At 44.3% G+C, this 17,235-nt stretch overlaps 1 protein-coding gene across 1 annotated transcript in view; it reads right to left on the bottom strand.

Moving 5' to 3' along the window:
- Nucleotides 1-17,235, bottom strand: part of LOC134354759 (uncharacterized) — a 43,897-nt gene that overhangs the window by 22,595 nt on the left and 4,067 nt on the right. The window contains exons 2-5 of the mRNA XM_063063972.1: nt 14,055-14,220; nt 11,831-11,981; nt 5,201-5,293; nt 4,193-4,357 (exon numbers count right to left, since the gene is read on the bottom strand). Of these exons, the coding sequence (XP_062920042.1) occupies nt 4,193-4,357; nt 5,201-5,293; nt 11,831-11,953 (381 nt within the window). The 5' untranslated portion in view covers nt 11,954-11,981; nt 14,055-14,220. The remainder of the gene's footprint in view (nt 1-4,192; nt 4,358-5,200; nt 5,294-11,830; nt 11,982-14,054; nt 14,221-17,235) is intronic.

Here is a 17,235-nt window from a genome sequence, read left to right on the forward strand (position 1 = left end):
TATATAGGGATCTTGGTGTCCAAGTCCATAGTTCCCTGAAAATCCACAGCACACATAGGTTAGGGAGTAAAGAAAACACACAGTATATTTGCTTACATTGGCTGGGGCAATGAGTACAAGAATCAGGGAATTGTGTTGTAGCTGTACAAAATGTTAGGCTTAAATTGGAGTAGAGTTCAGCTCCTATTGTCCCATTACAGGTAGAATGTTAAAGTTTTAGAGAGGTTCACCAGAATGCTGGCTAGATTAGAGAGTATCAGCTATACGGAGAGATTGAACGGACTTAGATTATTTTGCTGGCGCATTAGAGGCTGAGGTTGACCCATAGAGGTTCATAAAATTATGAGAAGCATAGATAGGGTATATAGTCAGAGTCTTTTTCACAGAACAGAAATACCAAATACATGACAGCATAGTTACGAGAGAGGCGGATCGTTTAAGGTATGATTTTTTTTACACATTGAGATTGGTGGAAGCCTGGAACACATTGCCAGAAATGGTGATGGAATTGAGATCAACACATGAACGTGAGGGGAATGGAAGGATATAAACCACGTGCAGGTGAGAATAGAGGGAGTAGTTTCATTTGGCATTATGTCACAGCAGCCACGTTAGATCAAAGGGCTCTGCTGTTCCATGTTCTACTGTCACACCATGTTCATGTGGTGTGGGAAGCCACAGAGGGGCAGGTGAGGTTTGTTATATTTTATAACCTCAAAACACTACTGGGTTGACAGTGACCTTAAAATCATCACAGATCCTGACAGACACATTCTTCTTGGCTACTGGGACCACTGGTGTTGCCTATGGACTCCACTCAACCTTGGACAGAATCCCCTCTCCATGAAATCTAGCTCACTGGCTATGGAGAACCAGACAGGCTTTGTAGAACTTGGGTGTGCCATTTTCTTTTAACGCAATGTTACCCTTGATATACACACAAAATGCTGGAGGAACTCAGCAGGCCAGGCAGCATCCATAAAAAAAAGTACAGTCTTCATTTCAGGCTGAAACCCTTCGGCAGGACTGGAGAAAAAAAGCTGAGGAGTAGATTTGAAAGGTGGGGGGCAGGGCAGAGAGAAACGGCAAGCGATAGGTGAAACTTGGAGGGAGAGGGATGAAGCAAAGAGCTGGGAAGTTGATTGGTGAAAGAGACAGAAGGCCATGGAAGAAAGAAGAAGGGTGGGCGGAGGAGCACCAGAGGGAGGTGATGGGCAGGCAAGGAGATAACATGAGAGGGACAAGGGGATGGGAAATGGTGAAGGACGGGGTGGGGTGTGGCGTGGGTGAAGGCATTACTGGAAGTTTGAGAAATCAATGTTCATGCCATCAGTTGGGGGCTACCCAAAGGGAATACAAGGTGTTGTTCCTCCAACCTAGGTATGGCCTTATACTGACAGTGGAGGAGGACATAGATGGACATATTGGAATGGAAATGGGAAGTGGAATTAAAATGGGTGGCCACTGGGAGATCCCGCTTGTTCTGGTGGACGGAGCATGGATTCTTGGTGAAACAGTCTCCTATCTACATTGGGTCACACCGATATACAAGAGGCCGCACCGAGAGCACCGAACACAGTAAATGACCCCAACAGACTCACAGGTGAAGTTTTGCCTCACCTGGAAGGACTGTTTGGGGCCCTGAATGGTAGTGAGGGAGGTGGTGTAGGGGCAGATGAAGCACTTGTTCTGCTCCCAAGGGTAAGTGCCAGAAGGGAGATCAGTAGGAAGGAACAAATGGGCAAGGAGGTCACGTAGGGAGCGATCCCCGCGGAAAGTGGGTGGAGGGAGGGAAAGATGTGTTTGGTGGTGGGATCCAATTGGAGGTGATGGAATTTTTGGAGAATTTTGTGCTGGACAGGGAGGCTGGTTGGGTGGTAGGTAAGGACAAGAGAAACCCTATCCCTGTTGGTGAGGATATGTTTAAGTTTTCCATTGCCACCCTTGAGCACTGCTGTGGTCCTATCCAGTACCTTTCTTAATTTGCTTTCAGCTGATGCTTTTGCAGGGGATGTGGCATGGAAATTGTGTATGGATCAGCCAATCACACCCTACATTGTTGCCCCTCATGTGGTATGTGGTATTTTTACCACATACAAGCCCAATGTGGCTTGTTGGTTATAGTATCTCACTGTTACGAATGCCATTCTCAGAGAGGTTATCTATTCTCCTTTGTAAATTCTTAGTTGGATACCTGCAGGCTTCAGTTCAATATCTTTGAAATGCTGTTCTAATTCACTTTGTGGAATGACTGAAACAGCTGAGCCAGTGCCCAACTTAATTTGAATTAATTTGCCTTTCATTTCTGGTGTAACTTATCGCTTGTCTATTGTTAGTTTTCACTTTGTAAATCTCAAGGCTACATAGTCTGTGTCATTCTCATCATTATCAGATTTTTCATTAGCAGCATGCTGATTAGTGCTCTTTTTGAAACTGCAACTTAACTTTTTATCTTTATCTCTTCCCCGGGCAGTCCATTTACTTTTGTTTGTCCAATATGCTTTTCGTATGTGTCCTACTTTGTTGCATTTTCTGAAAGTTTTAACTTTAAACCTGTATTGTTCTGGTGTATGTGAGGCCCTGCCACAACGGTAACACAATTTGTTTGGCTGGGCAGGTTTCTGTTTAGACATTTCAGTTTTGTTCATGCACACTTTCATTCCTGACTACAGCTCAATTACACTTCTTTCTACTGTTTCCATTACTACAGCAATTTCAAATGCTCTTTTTAAAGTAAGTTGTACTTCAGTTAGGAGCCATTTTTAAATGCTTTCTTGTAAGATTCAACAAACTAAACAATCTCTCAGTGCATCATTAAGCTCATTACCGAACTGACAAAGCTCAGACAATCCCTTCAACTCAGCACATACGCTGAAATTGGCTCCTCTTCCTTTTGATTCTACTTATGATACCTAAAGCACTCTGCCACATCCACCATCAAGTTGCTGAAGATGCTCGGGATCCATGGTCAGACTCTACAGCAAACCATCAGAGCCACATCAGAGGCGTGGTAAGAAGCAGTCAATGGCTTTGGATCAAAGTGAAAGGTCCTCTCCTGGGCTCCAAGATTACATCAAGAGTCGGAAGACATAACAGGAGGTGACTCTAGGATGCCAGAAGTCATCATCGAGCCCTTCAGAGACATAGTGGGCTAATCGAGGAAGGAGGATGACTACTTGAAAACCCCTGCGTGTCAACCCTTCGTCAGGACTCATCTATAGGACGAAGTACAGTTGATGAATGGTCTCGGCCCAAAATGTCGACTGTACTTCTTCCTATAGATGCTGCCTGGCCTGCTGCATTCACCAGCATTTTGTGTGTGTTGCTCAGTACTAAATGTTTCTGCTTTAATTTTACAATATCAGCAAAGCTCATTTCTGCTGGTTAGTTAGAGTAGTTAAGCTCCTAAGCAAACTGTATGTCTTTAAATCCAATGCATTCAGCAAAATTGGTACTTGCTTCTCATTGGCTATTCTATTTGCTTTAAAATACTGTTCAATTTACTCCGTATACAATATCCAGTTATCTGTTACGTGTTATGTAATGAATGACGTAATGTAGCCAGCCATTTCTGCTATTTTAAATTGATTACTATCAGCCAATACTCATTGTTTATGAACCCATGAACCCTTCGGTTTTCTGCCTTACTTTTTTAAAATTTGACCGTATCTTCTCTTCTGAAGAACAAGTGCTCCGCTGCTTTTTATTAACTTGAGCATTTCAGTTTCATTTTAAAAATGCCTTGTCATCACTGTTACATTTCGTAGCTTACCTTTTGCACACTTGCTCATCCTAGTTCATCCAAATGAAAGTTTTCTGTCTGAGCATGGGTGCAGATCTGATTCTGCCAATCAGGAATGCCACAACAGGTCTTCCTGAATCCCTGGTGAAAACTTCAATCAAAGTTCTATTGTCACAATGAGATCCTCATAGGCATAATTTTAGGTGAATCTGCCTGCCTTGGGAAGGAATCTCATTTACCACAAGCACGCAATTAATGGGAGTGATCCAGTTTTGAACAATTATGCAGCCTATTTATTTTGAACCTAGTTATTTTCTGCTTTTATTTCACAGGTCCAGCACTGGCAGTTTTTTCTCCTCCCCATTTTCGCACACAACTACATGGTTTCTGTGATGTAATGGTGAGTTATAATGAATCCTTCAGAGATGATTTATGTAACAATGAACCCACCAGAATTATCATATGCTTGCCGTCGAAACAGGGGGTGGAGAAGTCATCGTACAGGTATGTGGTTTCGAAGCCTGGAAGCCCATTAAAATGATCTTCTGTCCATTCCCAGACATTACCAAACACGTCATGAAAGCCTGTCTCGTTGGGTGGATACATAGTCACAGGCTGCAGGGTAACAGAAGAAAGAACAACGTCAAGCACACACTGAATTTCCACTACAGGAAGGATGTCAAAGCACTGAAGTGAATAAGCACACCATTAGTGAATTTGAAGCTGCTGAATCTTTGGATGAACCTTCATTTCTAATGCATCACGAATCTTCTTGAGGGTTAGTAAAAAATAATCGCATACTCACGATAACACTTAACTGGTGAATCCCATTTCTCTCAGGCAGATAGCAATGTATGCTTGGTGGTAATCTTCTTTTGTCTGTTACACCGCTGGCCTTTAGGGCAGCAATGAAAGGCCGCCATCTCTGGCGGTGTTCACGGCTTCCTTCATCATGTCAGTAGGTTCCTCTCAGTTTACTGTCAGCCATGCAAGTCCCGGGTGGAGACTTGGGAATTCCATGGCACATGAATATACAAGGATTCTTCATTGCTGTTTCTGTGACAGCTTTGTTTGACCAGTCAGCGTTGTTAGCCCCAAGCTGAACCCCCGAACCTGGAGGATCGGTGGATCACCCCTAGTCTGGCCTCTGCACTTTGACCTGTTGGCATGGGTGACCCTACCAAGAGCCAAAGCATAAAGCCGTGACTCCAGTCAGCATAGCTCTTCAGGTCATTGAGGAATGCAAGCCTCCAAACCCAGTGACAAGGTTGTGTCCTCTTGGAGGACTTGCTTGTATAACTTGCAACTATTAGCACTGAAAATCTCAAATTTTCCTAAAAGTTAATCTTATGACTATTTAGTGTTTAGTTTCATAAAGTATTGAGAAGAAAATAATCTACAACTCACTATTTCCAAGGGATGTAGTGATAGGTGGGTTAGGAGAAAAGTTTTACCTACCGTTGGTGATCCAAAAGTCAGGTTGATGTTGTGTTTCTCCTTTACATTATCACAAAATATTGGATCAGAAGTAACATCACCTCCCAAAGGCTTCTATGAAGAGTGTGTGGGAATGTTATTAGGATAACTGTCTGTATTTTGGCTTTGTACAAATAGAAATTAAAACTCCATACATAAAAGGACAAAAGGAATAACTTTGAGCTTGATACAAAAGCGCCAAAACAGGTTAAGGCCTGTTTTACATCATCACCCTTGGCACAATTACCACAATGAGGTTAATTTGAAGTTATTCAGTCAGCCAGCCACAGAGAACAACATCAGTCATTGAAAACAAAGCCTGATATTCATGGCAATGCAAGCATTATATCCTGAGTTCACAGAAAGACTTGATTACCAGTACTATTCAATGTGACAATGAACATTTGAAACGGGGAAAGCCTAGAGTTCAAGCCCTGGTCAGTTAGCTATCCCACAACTTTACACTGTAGATACCTTTTGTAATAGATTAAAAATTGCTATCAACTGATGAACAGCCGGAGAGGAAACTAGACTTTTGTTACTACCTTCTTGCATATATTTAATCTCCTGATAAATTCCTTTCATTTGGTAGAATATTTGACTCCTGCATAGTCCACATAGAGAATGTGCATTTACAAAAGGGAATTACAGGACTTCCAAGATGTAGTGCATGGAAAATGGCCCTAAATGGTTTCCTACATGGAGTCCTCCATCAGAACATAGAACAGTACAGTTCAGGAACAGGTCTTTTAGCCATTCTCCCCATGTCTGTGCAGAGCTCAACGCAAAATTAAACTGATCCCTTCTGCCTGCACATGATCCATATCCCTCCATTCCCTACAAGCCTCTTAAATGCCACTCTTGTTCCTGCTTCCACTACCACTCCAGCATCACATTCTAGGCACCTACCACTGAGTAAAATAACTCAGCCAGCACATGACCTTTGATCTTCACTCTTTCACCCTAAAGCTATGCCCTCTAGTGGTAGAACCTTAGTCCAACAGAACTGGCGCCACCGTCCGTGAATTTGCAGAGATGCTCAACGCAAACAGACAGATGAGAAGGAGACATGATAAACCTTGATCTGAAGCAGCCAGAAATACTCGGAAATATTGTCCTTCAACTTGAGAGTGAAATCACAGGGAAAAATCTACGAGAAGCAAATGACCTGGCAGCCATATTTCAGTTAAAGTTTGGACTGCAATACAAGAATCCACATGGGCCTTGTTTGTGAATGGAAAGTTGTTCTCAAAAGAAATGAGTTGAGAACTAAGTGTTTAATTGTCCAGAATTACATAAAGAGTCATGGTGTAGGGTGAGCTGAGGTTTGGTAGTGCAGGCACGTGTGAGGATGTGAGGATTCAGGGGTGGTGGTTAAGCAGTGGCGATGTGGAGTCGCTGTTTATAAGAAGCATCAACAGGTGATACCATGAACTCTTCAGATTCCAAGCAAGTGACCTTCAGTTCACCCACAGGGCATTTATATCCGGAACATGAACCAGAAAAATGAATACCTGTACAAGTGAATATTAATGAACTGGGATTGGGAGAGGCATAAAGTACCCAATAGGAGAGAAGTAGCAGATGGAATCACCCGGTAACAGGAACAGGAGGAGAGGAAAGGGAGGGAATGAATGAGAAGGCCGAGAGGTAAAAGCAGTAATAAAAAATCTCAGATCAGGCTTGTGCAGACAGATGGATACATAAAGAATTAGGTTTGCATACTCCAGCAGTAGACTAGAAAACAGGGGATCTCGTATCATAAAACAGCATTGTTATACTTAGTACACGTAGTTCCCTAATATTACAATAAAATGTTACACTGTCTTCACTCAGCTCCCAGGCAACAGGTGCAAAGATTACTGGATCAAAAACCTTTCTGAACACTGATCTGCTCCAGACGGTGTGACTTGCACACTCCCTGCCATCTTTCCATGACCCACTAATTCGCAGGATTAGTTGGTATCTTTACCATCTTCTGCCCTGACCCAAGTATCTGATGGAGTACTTCTGGTGGAGGACACTACTTTCCATACAGTTAACAACAGGAATTCTGCAGATGCTGGAAATTCAAGCAACACACATCAAACTAAATCCCACTTCCTCCAAACTAAAGGTGTAGCTATGGGCACCCGTATGGGTCCTAGCTATGCCTGCCTTTTGCTTGGGTTTGTGGAACAATCTATGTTCCGTGCCTATTCTGGTATCTGTCCCCCACTTTTCCTTCGCTACATCGATGACTGCATTGGCGCTGCTTCCTGCACGCATGCAGAACTCATTGACTTTATTAACTTTGCCTCCAACTTTCACCCTGCCCTCAAGTTTACCTGGTCCATTTCCGACACCTCCCTCCCCTTTCTAGATCTTTCTGTCTCTGTCTCTGGAGACAGCTTATCCACTGATGTCTACTATAAGCCTACTGACTCTCACAGCTATCTGGACTATTCCTCTTCTCACCCTGTCTCTTGCAAAAACGCCATCCCCTTCTCGCAATTCCTCCGTCTCCGCCGCATCTGCTCTCAGGATGAGGCTTTTCATTCTAGGACGAGGGAGATGTCTTCCTTTTTTAAAGAAAGGGGCTTCCCTTCCTTCACTATCAACTCTGCTCTTAAACGCATCTCCCCCATTTCACGTAATCTGCTCTCACTCCATCCTCCCGCCACCCCACTAGGAATAGGGTTCCCCTGGTCCTCACCTACCACCCCACCAGCCTCCGGGTCCAACATATTATTCTCCGTAACTTCCGCCACCTCCAACGGGATCCCACCACTAAGCACATCTTTCCCTCCCCCCCCCCTCTGCATTCCGCAGGGATCGCTCCCTACACAACTCCCTTGTCCATTTGTCCCCCCCCATCCCTCCCCACTGATCTCCCTCCTGGCACTTACCTGTGTAAGCGGAACAAGTGCTACACATGCCCTTACACTTCCTCCCTTACCACCATTCAAGGCCCCAGACAGTCCTTCCAGGTGAGGCAACACTTCACCTGTGAGTCGACTGGGGTGATATACTGCGTCTGGTGCTCCCGATGTGGCCTTTTATATATTGGTGAGACCCGACGCAGACTGGGAGACCGCTTTGCTGAACTTCTACGCTCTGTCCGCCAGAGAAAGCTGGATCTCCCAGTGGATACACATTTTAATTCCACATCCCATTCCCATTCTGACATGTCCATCCACGGCCTCCTCTACTGTAAAGATGAAGCCACACTCAGGTTGGAGGAACAACACCTTATATTCCGTCTGGGTAGCCTCCAACCTGATGGCATGAACATCGACCTCTAACTTCTGCTAAGGCCCCACCTCCCCCTCGTACCCCATCTGTTACTCATTTTTATGCACACATTCTTTCTCTCACTCTCCTTTTTCTCCCTCTGTCCCTCTGAATATACCTCTTGCCCATCCTCTGGGTCCCCCCCCCCTTGTCTTTCTTCCCGGACCTCCTGTCCCATGATCCTCTCGTATCCCCTTTTGCCTATCACCTGTCCAGCTCTTGGCTCTATCCCTCCCCCTCCTGGTCTTCTCCTATCATCTTGGATCTCCCCCTCCCCCTCCGACTTTCAAATCCCTTACTCACTCTTCCTTCAGTTAGTCCTGACGAAGGCTCTCGGCCTGAAACGTCGACTGTACCTCTTCCTAGAGATGCTGCCTGGCCTGCTGCGTTCACCAGCAACTTTGATGTGTGTTGCTTTCCATACAGTTGTTTTGGAGGCCAGATGTTTGAAGCCAGAATTCCAGCAGACAGTTTTCTTCCTCAGCAGGTTGGTTGCTGTGGTTTACTGCAACTAGTTTGGATCATTAAATTCTGGGCAGAGCCTGAACTCCAGGGCCTCCCGAAATCTCAATGACTCAATATCTAACACACACTATATTTTCAAGCTGGACCACAAGGGGAACTGAACTGACAGCTTAAATCTTAACAGTATTAGGCGAACTTCTTTTAACTTTCTAAACCATGATAGCTCCTAGACCTTGGTCTCAATACCTCCTTGTGCAATTGGATCCTCGATTTCCTCATTTGCAGATATCACTCAGTTTGGATTGGCAACAATATCTCCTCCACAATCTCCATCATCATAGGTGCACCACAAGGCTGGGTGCTTAGCCCCTGCTCTACTCACTTTACACTTAATGCTGTGTGGCTAAGCACAACTCCAATGCCATATTCAAGTTTGCTGATGACACCGCTGTCATAGGCCGAATCAAAGGTTGTGAAAAATCAGCATATGGGAGGGAGATTGAAACTCTGGCTGAGTGGTGACATAATAACAACCTCTCACTCAAAATGTCAGCAAGACCAAGGAGCTGATTATTGACTTCAGGAGAAGGAAACCAGAAGTCAATGAGTCAGTCCTCATCGCGGATCAGAGGTGTAGAGGGTCAGCGACTTTAAATTCCTTGGTGTTATTATTTCAGAGGGTCTGTCCTGGGCCCAGCATGCAGGTGCAATTATGAAGAAATCACAGCAGCGCCTCTACTTCCTTAGGAGTTTGCCAAGATTCAGCATGACATCCAAACCTTTGACAAACTTCTATAGATGTGTGGTGGAGAGTATACTGACTGGCTGCATCACAGTCTAGTATGGAAACACCATTGCCCTTGAATGGACAGTCCTACAAAAGGTAGCAGATACAGCTCAGTCCATTGCGGGTAAAGCCTTCTGCACTGTTAAGCACATCTACATGAAAGCAGATTTCCTGTTGTCACAGGAAAGCAACATTTATTATCAGGGACCCCCACCACCCAGGACATGCTCTCTTTTTGCTGCTGTCATCAGAAAGCAGGTACAGAGCCCCAGGACTCACACCATCAGAATCAGGAACAGTTATTACCCCTCAACCATGAAATTCTGGAACCAAAGGGGACGACTTTTCTCAACTTCACTCGCCCCATCATTGAAATAAGGAGGGGGAGGGGGAGATCCAAAGTGATAGGAGAAGACAGGAGGGGGAGGGATAGAGCCAAGAACTGGACAGGTGATTGACAAAAGGGATATGAGAGGATCATGGGACAGGAGGCCCAGGGAGAAGGAAAGGGAGATGGGAGGAAAACCCAGAGGATGGGCAAGGGGTATAGTCAGAAGGAGAAAAGGGAGAGAGAGAGAAAGAATGTGTGTATATAAATAAATAATGGATGGGGTACAAGGGGGAGGTGGGGCATTAGCGGAAGTTAGAGAAGTCGATGTTCATGCCATCAGGTTGGAAGCTACCCAGACGGAATATGAGGTGTTGTTCCTCCAGCCTGATTGTGGCTTCATCTTTACAGTCGAGGAGGCCGTGGATAGACATGTCAGAATGGGAGTGGAATGTGGAATTAAAATGTGTGGCCACTGGGAGATCCTGCTTTCTCTGGCGGACAGAGCGTAGGTGTTCAGCGAAATGATCTCCCAGTCTGCGTCGGGTCTCGCCAATATATAGAAGGCCACATCGGGAGCACCGGGCGCAGTATATCACCCCAGCCGACTCACAGGTGAAGTGTCACTTCACCTGGAAGGACTGTCTGGGGCCCTGAATGGTGGTGAGGGAGGAAGTATAAGGGCATGTGTAGCACTTGTTCCGCTTACAAGGATAAATGCCAGGAGAGAGATCAGTGGGGAGGGATGGGGGGGGACGAATGGACAAGGGAGTCACGTAGGGAGTGATCCCTGTGGAAAGCAGAGCGGGGGGAAGGAAAGATGTGCTTAGTGGTGGGATCCAGTTGGAGGTGGCGGAAGTTACGGAGAATAATATGTGGGACCCGGAGGCTGGTGGGGTGGTAGGTGAGGACCAGGGAACCCTATTCCTAGTGGGGTGATGGGAGGATGGAGTGAGAGCAGATGTGCATGAAATGGGGGAGATGTGTTTGAGAGCAGAGTTGATGGTGGAGGAAGGGAAGCCCCTTTCTTTAAAAAAGAAGGACATCTCCCTCGTCCTGGAATGAAAAGTTTCATCCTGAGAGCAGATGCGGCGGAGATGGAGGAATTGCGAGAAGGGGATGGCATTTTTGCAAGAGACAGGGTGAGAAGAGGAATAATCCAGATAGCTGTGAGAGTTAGTAGGCTTATAGTAGACATCAGTGGATAAGCTGTCTCCAGAGAAAGAGACAGAGAGATCTAGAAAGCGGAGGGAGGTGTCGGAAATGGACCAGGTAAACTTGAGGGCAGGGTGAAAGTTGCAGGCAAAGTTAACGAAGTCAACGAGCTCAGCATGCGTGCAGGGATCTAGAGATAGAGACAGAGAGATCTAGAAAGGGGAGGGAGGTGTTGGAATCTCAGGGTTGGATATGGTGACATATATTAATTTTGATAATAAATTTAATTTGACCTTTGCACCCTTCCCCAAGTCAAGCCCAACAACAAACAGGTGAAGAAGATTTTATCCGAAGATAAATCCCCTGATTCTTTGATTAAAAAGATTTATCTGAAGACACAAGGAAGGCTTTTGAAATGTGAAGACCCAGAATGGCTGAAGTTTGCAAACAGTGGATAAAATGAAGGCATTATTGGATTAAATTTTATGTGCAGTATCTCCCTTTGTATTTACAGTGACAGCAAATCCTTTATGAAGTCACAAACACAAAAAAGTGCATGGTTATTTTGCATATATTCAACTCCTCAGAAAACTCGATTGCGTACCTGACTGCCAGATCGAATCCGATGATGTTCAGCTTCAGTGAGGAGGCGATATCCATTGCCTTTCCACTTACAAAAGGCCTTTGCTTCGTGATAGTTGACTTCCACTGGCCAATCCCAGGGCATTGGGAGGATATCAAACAAAGCTCTATACCTGTAGAGGTTAACGGGCTTCTCAACTTCTGACACCAGTTTAACATAGTCTTCCCACAGTTTCTCCCTTCCCACCAAGGAAATGCATACTTGGTCCAGGGTTCGCCAGGTCTCTATACCTCGTTCAAATAGGTGTCCTTTCAACAACAATTAGAAGTAGAAACATTGCCTGATTCTAGTCTGCTCCAGAAGGGAGGTAAAACGGATACTGCTGAACATGCTAATGAGGATAAAAATTGAGGCATCCCAAACACCTGTTGCCTTACAATCTATCCCTGAGGTGGCCAAGCAGGTATCTTCTAAAATCCTACCGACTTGCAGGAAGGGTTCCTACAAACAGGGTGCAGCAAATGTGATGCACTATTTATGAAAGGATGAAGAGAGAAAGAAGGGAACCAGCAACCTGTCAGCCTGACATTGGTTGTCAGGAAATGCTGGTTATAAAGGACAGAATACAGTGTGTGGAGACTTGGAAAAGAATGACATGATTGAACAGAGTCAGTATGGGTTTGTGAAAAGGAAACCATGCTTGATAAATCCATTTGAATTTTTTGAGGATATATCTAGTAGATGGGAGGGGTGCGGGGAACCAGTGACGTGCTGTATTTGAATTTTCAAACAGTTTTTAAATATATCTTCACAAAAAGTTGTTGATCAAGACGGGTGTACATGAAAGTGGGGGGAAATATAGAAGCATGGGTTGGGAGCTGTTTACCAGTGAACAAACACAGTGAAGGCATAAACGGACATTCTCAGACTGGCAGGCTGGGACTAATGTGGTACCACAGATCAGTGCCTAGGTACTAACTGTATGTACATCAGGAAAGAGTTGAGTAGGATGGGTCTGCGTTCTCCACAAAGGAATAAAAGTTGACCCAATTGAGACATAACAATATACCTGGAAGGCTTGACAGGATTAATGTGAGGAGGATGTTTCCTCTGATTAAGGAATTTTGAACCGGAGGCTACAGTCTCAAAATATGGATTAGGTCATTTAGGACTGAAAGGGGAGCCTTCTTCATTTGGAGATGAACAGGCTTTGGAGTTCTCAACCTGGAGATCTAAGGTTTAGTCACTGACTGCATTCAAACTAGTTGTTGATAAATTCTCTGATTGTGCAATGAATCACAGAATCTTGGGTAGGGTAGGAAAATGGTGTTGGGGTAAAAGACTAACATTTTCAAATCAAATCAATTCAAATCAAGTTTAAATATCATTCAAACCATACATAGATACAGAGAAACAAGACAGTGTTCCTGAGAGGCCAAAGTGCAAAACATTCAAAATAGCAAGCAAACTTCAAAGTAGCTAGTAACATGCAAAATAACAACTAACATAATAGAAGCATACTCAAAAACTAAAACATATATATAGTCCGAGATCTGGAGCGACAATATCTGACAATCGATGGTACAATGTGCAGACAATCCAGCCTGTCATTCCACCACTCCAACACGGGAAGGCAGCACTGAGAGGAGAGGCCCGGCCCGAGCTGAGCACGGGCACCTCACTTCAGTGCTTCCGTGTCTCTCACTTGGCCTGCAGCAACAGGCAAGCCCGAGGCTTGAATGGAAAAGCAACTAGAGGGGCTGAATGGCTTTCTCCCACTCCATTTCTTATGCAGATTTCATTGCCGTTACTATAACATGTCATTGTTGATGGGCTGGACAAATTAATCAATTATTTATTTAGTCACTTTCAATTGCTCTTCCTCTGATCCTTTCTGCTATTCACTAACCAGATTCGGGCTCGAGAAGGATTCAAGCTGTGCCCCCACCTCCATAAACCAATGACCTCATGCGGGCACTGTAATTATCACGAGTGCTTGGGGAAATCTGTGGCACAAAGCTTATCCATTACTGACAAGGAACCCACAGGAATGTAGCTCTTGCATGGGACACTCACAGTTACCAACACTGGCAATCACAAACATGAAATAAATGCAAGGTGGAGACCATTCCGTCAAAACAACTAGGAGATAATTGAATGAATAGTTTGTGTTTTGTGGCAATGCTGACAGGAGCTTTAGACTTAGAGGAACTTGTGATAATTAATTGCATTCCATGGTAACTACCTGTACTCTGGCAATTCTTCTCCATTCCAGTTCTTCTCGATACCATTCCAGTGTCCATTTAGACTGTTGCTGTGAGGTTCATCCGTGCGAACAGCTTTAACGTTAGCTTTATCTGGCTGACAATGAGAGTAACCTGCAAGGCTACCACCACAGCCAGACTTGCATCCTATTGAAAAATGAAGTTAAAACATTGTCTGCATTGTAGAAAAGAATGGCCAAATCCAAATCTTTTTTCCCCCTTTTCTGAAGGTGATAATTCATGAAGTGACTGATAAGGACTGTTCACAATTAGTCACATGACTGCTTGTTTTGCAAACATTGACAGAGAACGTTGCTGAGCTATTCCAACATGAGAGGTGACACTGACACTGGCTTCCTCCTTACAAAGGCCTACCCAGGAACCACCGCACTACAACTTCTGCGAACCCTGCGACACTGCTCCTTCAAGAGGCAAATTATCATCCTCCAAGTTCCAACCTCACTGAGATCAGTTAAGGGTTAATCTTGATATATATATGGCTTGGTACATTTAGAACAGGCAGCATCTATGGAAAAGAGTACAGTCAACATTTCAGGCTAAACCCCTTCAGCAGGGCTGGAGAAAAAAAGCTGAGGGGTAGATTTAAAGGTGGGGGAAGGGGAAAGAGAAACACAAGGTGATAAGTGAAACTTAAAGGGGGAGGGATGAATGTCCCCACCCCCTCTCCTTCACTATTTTCTATTCTCTTTTCCCTCTCTCACCTCATCTCCTTGCCTGCCCATCGCCTCCCTCTGGTGCTCCTCCCCCCTTTTCTTTCTTCCATAGTCTTCTGTCTCTTTCACCGATCAACTTCCCAGCTTTTAACTTCATCTCTGCCCCCTCCAGGTTTCACCTATCACCTTGTGCTTCTCTCTCCCCTCCCCTCACCTTTTAAATCTACTCCTCAGCTTTTTTTCTCCAGTCCTGCTGAAGGGTCTCAGCCCAAAACATCAACTGTATTCTTTTCATAGATGCTGCCTGGCCTGTTGAGTTCCTCCAGCATTTTGTGTGTGTTGCTTGGATTTCCAGCATCTGCAGATTTTCTCTTGTCTGGGTTAAGCTGTATGGGTCCTAATGCCCTTCCCTTGGACAACATTGGTGTCGTGGAGAGGGGAGATTTGAAGCATGGGCAACTTTTGGTCTTCCACACAACCTTGCCCAGGCCTGCGCCCTGGAGAGAGAGTGAAGACTTTCCAGGCGCAGATCCATGGTCTCGCAAAACTGGAATTCTACATCGTACAGGAAATACTTAACAATGGTCCAGTCATTGCCAGTACTTTCAGTTGCTTCTGAAATTCCACAGGAAACATTCGAGACTATGAGTTACTGACGTTACCTACACTAGATAAGGAAGCTTGCACTTGCATGTTCGCTCACGAACGTAAATTTTATCAGTTTAATATGCCAGGTATTTTTAGAATAAAGGGCTTTTAGAGGACAGGAGGGAATAGTGTCTACCTGAAACACAATTTATGAACTTGTACTTAAATAATAAAAATAAATTAGTAATTAAGCATGCACAATGATCTTCTCCATCAAGTTCCCAACATATTTTATGCAATGGACTGATACCATTAAGCAAGGGGTCGGTGGACCCTAGGCTGGGAGACCCTGCCCTACAAGGACTATGGAGCAACTAATTGGAGTCGTAATGCTAAAGATAGCACTTTCAAACCTAACTCCATTATATGCGCATTTTCCACAGGGATTGAGGGCTCATGGACTAAATTCTAATAAACCAAGTTGCTCAATTAACACAGTGTCTAAGTTATTAGTCAGTTATATCCATTTTATTTTCAAAGTGCCATCCCAGGTGAGTGAATTGCCTGACGTAGAACTAGGTTGATTAGTTCATTTAAAAACAAACGGCTACCTGGTTGGTGTAGATGGTAATTTTGAATATGGAAGCTGCAAGTAAATTTTTTGTGAAAGATTCCAAAATCTTCCAATTACCTATTGATTCAGAGACAGTTAATATGGTAAAAATGAATGGGACATGTGGACTAAGTAATCTGAAGTAATAAATACTGATCCAAAACTGCAAATGAGAATTGGGGCACATGTAAAATTATACTCTGAGAATGTTCCCTGCACAATAAACTTTAGGAATATTTAAATTACATTTAAGACCATAAGATATAGGAGCAGAATTTGGCCATTCAGTCCATCGAGTTTGTTCCACATTCCACCATGGCTGATCTTGGATCCCACTCAATCCCATACACCTGCCTTCTAGCCATATCCTTTGATGCCCTGACCAATCAAGAAACTATCAATTTCCACTTTAAATATACCCCCAGAGGGCCTCCACTGCAGTCTGTAGCAGAGCATTCCACAGATTCACCACTCTCTGGCTAAAAAAAATTCCTCCTTACCTCTGTTCTAAAAGTTCATCCCTCAATTTTGAGGCTGTGCCCTTTAGTTCTGGATAGCCCCACCATAGAAACATCCTCTCCATATCCACTTTATCTAATCCTTTCAGCATTCAGTAGGTTTCAATGAGATTCCCCCACATTCTTCTAAATTCCAGTGAGTACAGGCCCAAAGCTGCCAAATGATTCTCATATGTTAATCCCTTCAATCCTGGAATCATCCTCGTGAACCTCCTCTGGACTCTCTCCAATGACAATGAAATAAGGGGCCCAAAAATGTTGACAAAACTCCGAGTGCAGACTGACTAGTGTCTTACAAAGCCTCAGCATTATCTCCTTGTTTTTATATTCCATTCCCCCTGAAATAAATGCCAACATTGCATTTGCCAACTTTACCACAGACTCAATCTGTAAATTACCCTTCTGGGAGTCTTGCATGAGGACTCCCAAGTCCCTTTGCACCTCCGATGTTTGAATTTTTTCCCCATTTAGATGATAGTCTCCACGATTGTTCATTTTACCAAACTGCATTATCGTACATTTCCCAACACTGTATTCCATCTGCCTCTTTTTACCCAACCTTTCAACTTGTCTAAGTCCTGCTGCAATTGCTTTATTTCCTCAGCACTATCTCCCCCTCCACCCATCTTTGTTTCATCCTCAAACTTTGCCTCAAAGCCAGCAATTCCATTATCTAAATCATTGACAAAGATTGTGAAAAGTAGCGGTCCCAATACTGGCCCCTGAGGAACACCACTAGTCACTGACAGCCAACCAGAAAAGGCCAGTC

This window comes from Mobula hypostoma, chromosome 12 (genome assembly GCF_963921235.1).
Source record: "Mobula hypostoma chromosome 12, sMobHyp1.1, whole genome shotgun sequence".
In the NCBI taxonomy this organism is placed as follows: Eukaryota; Metazoa; Chordata; class Chondrichthyes; order Myliobatiformes; family Myliobatidae; genus Mobula; species Mobula hypostoma.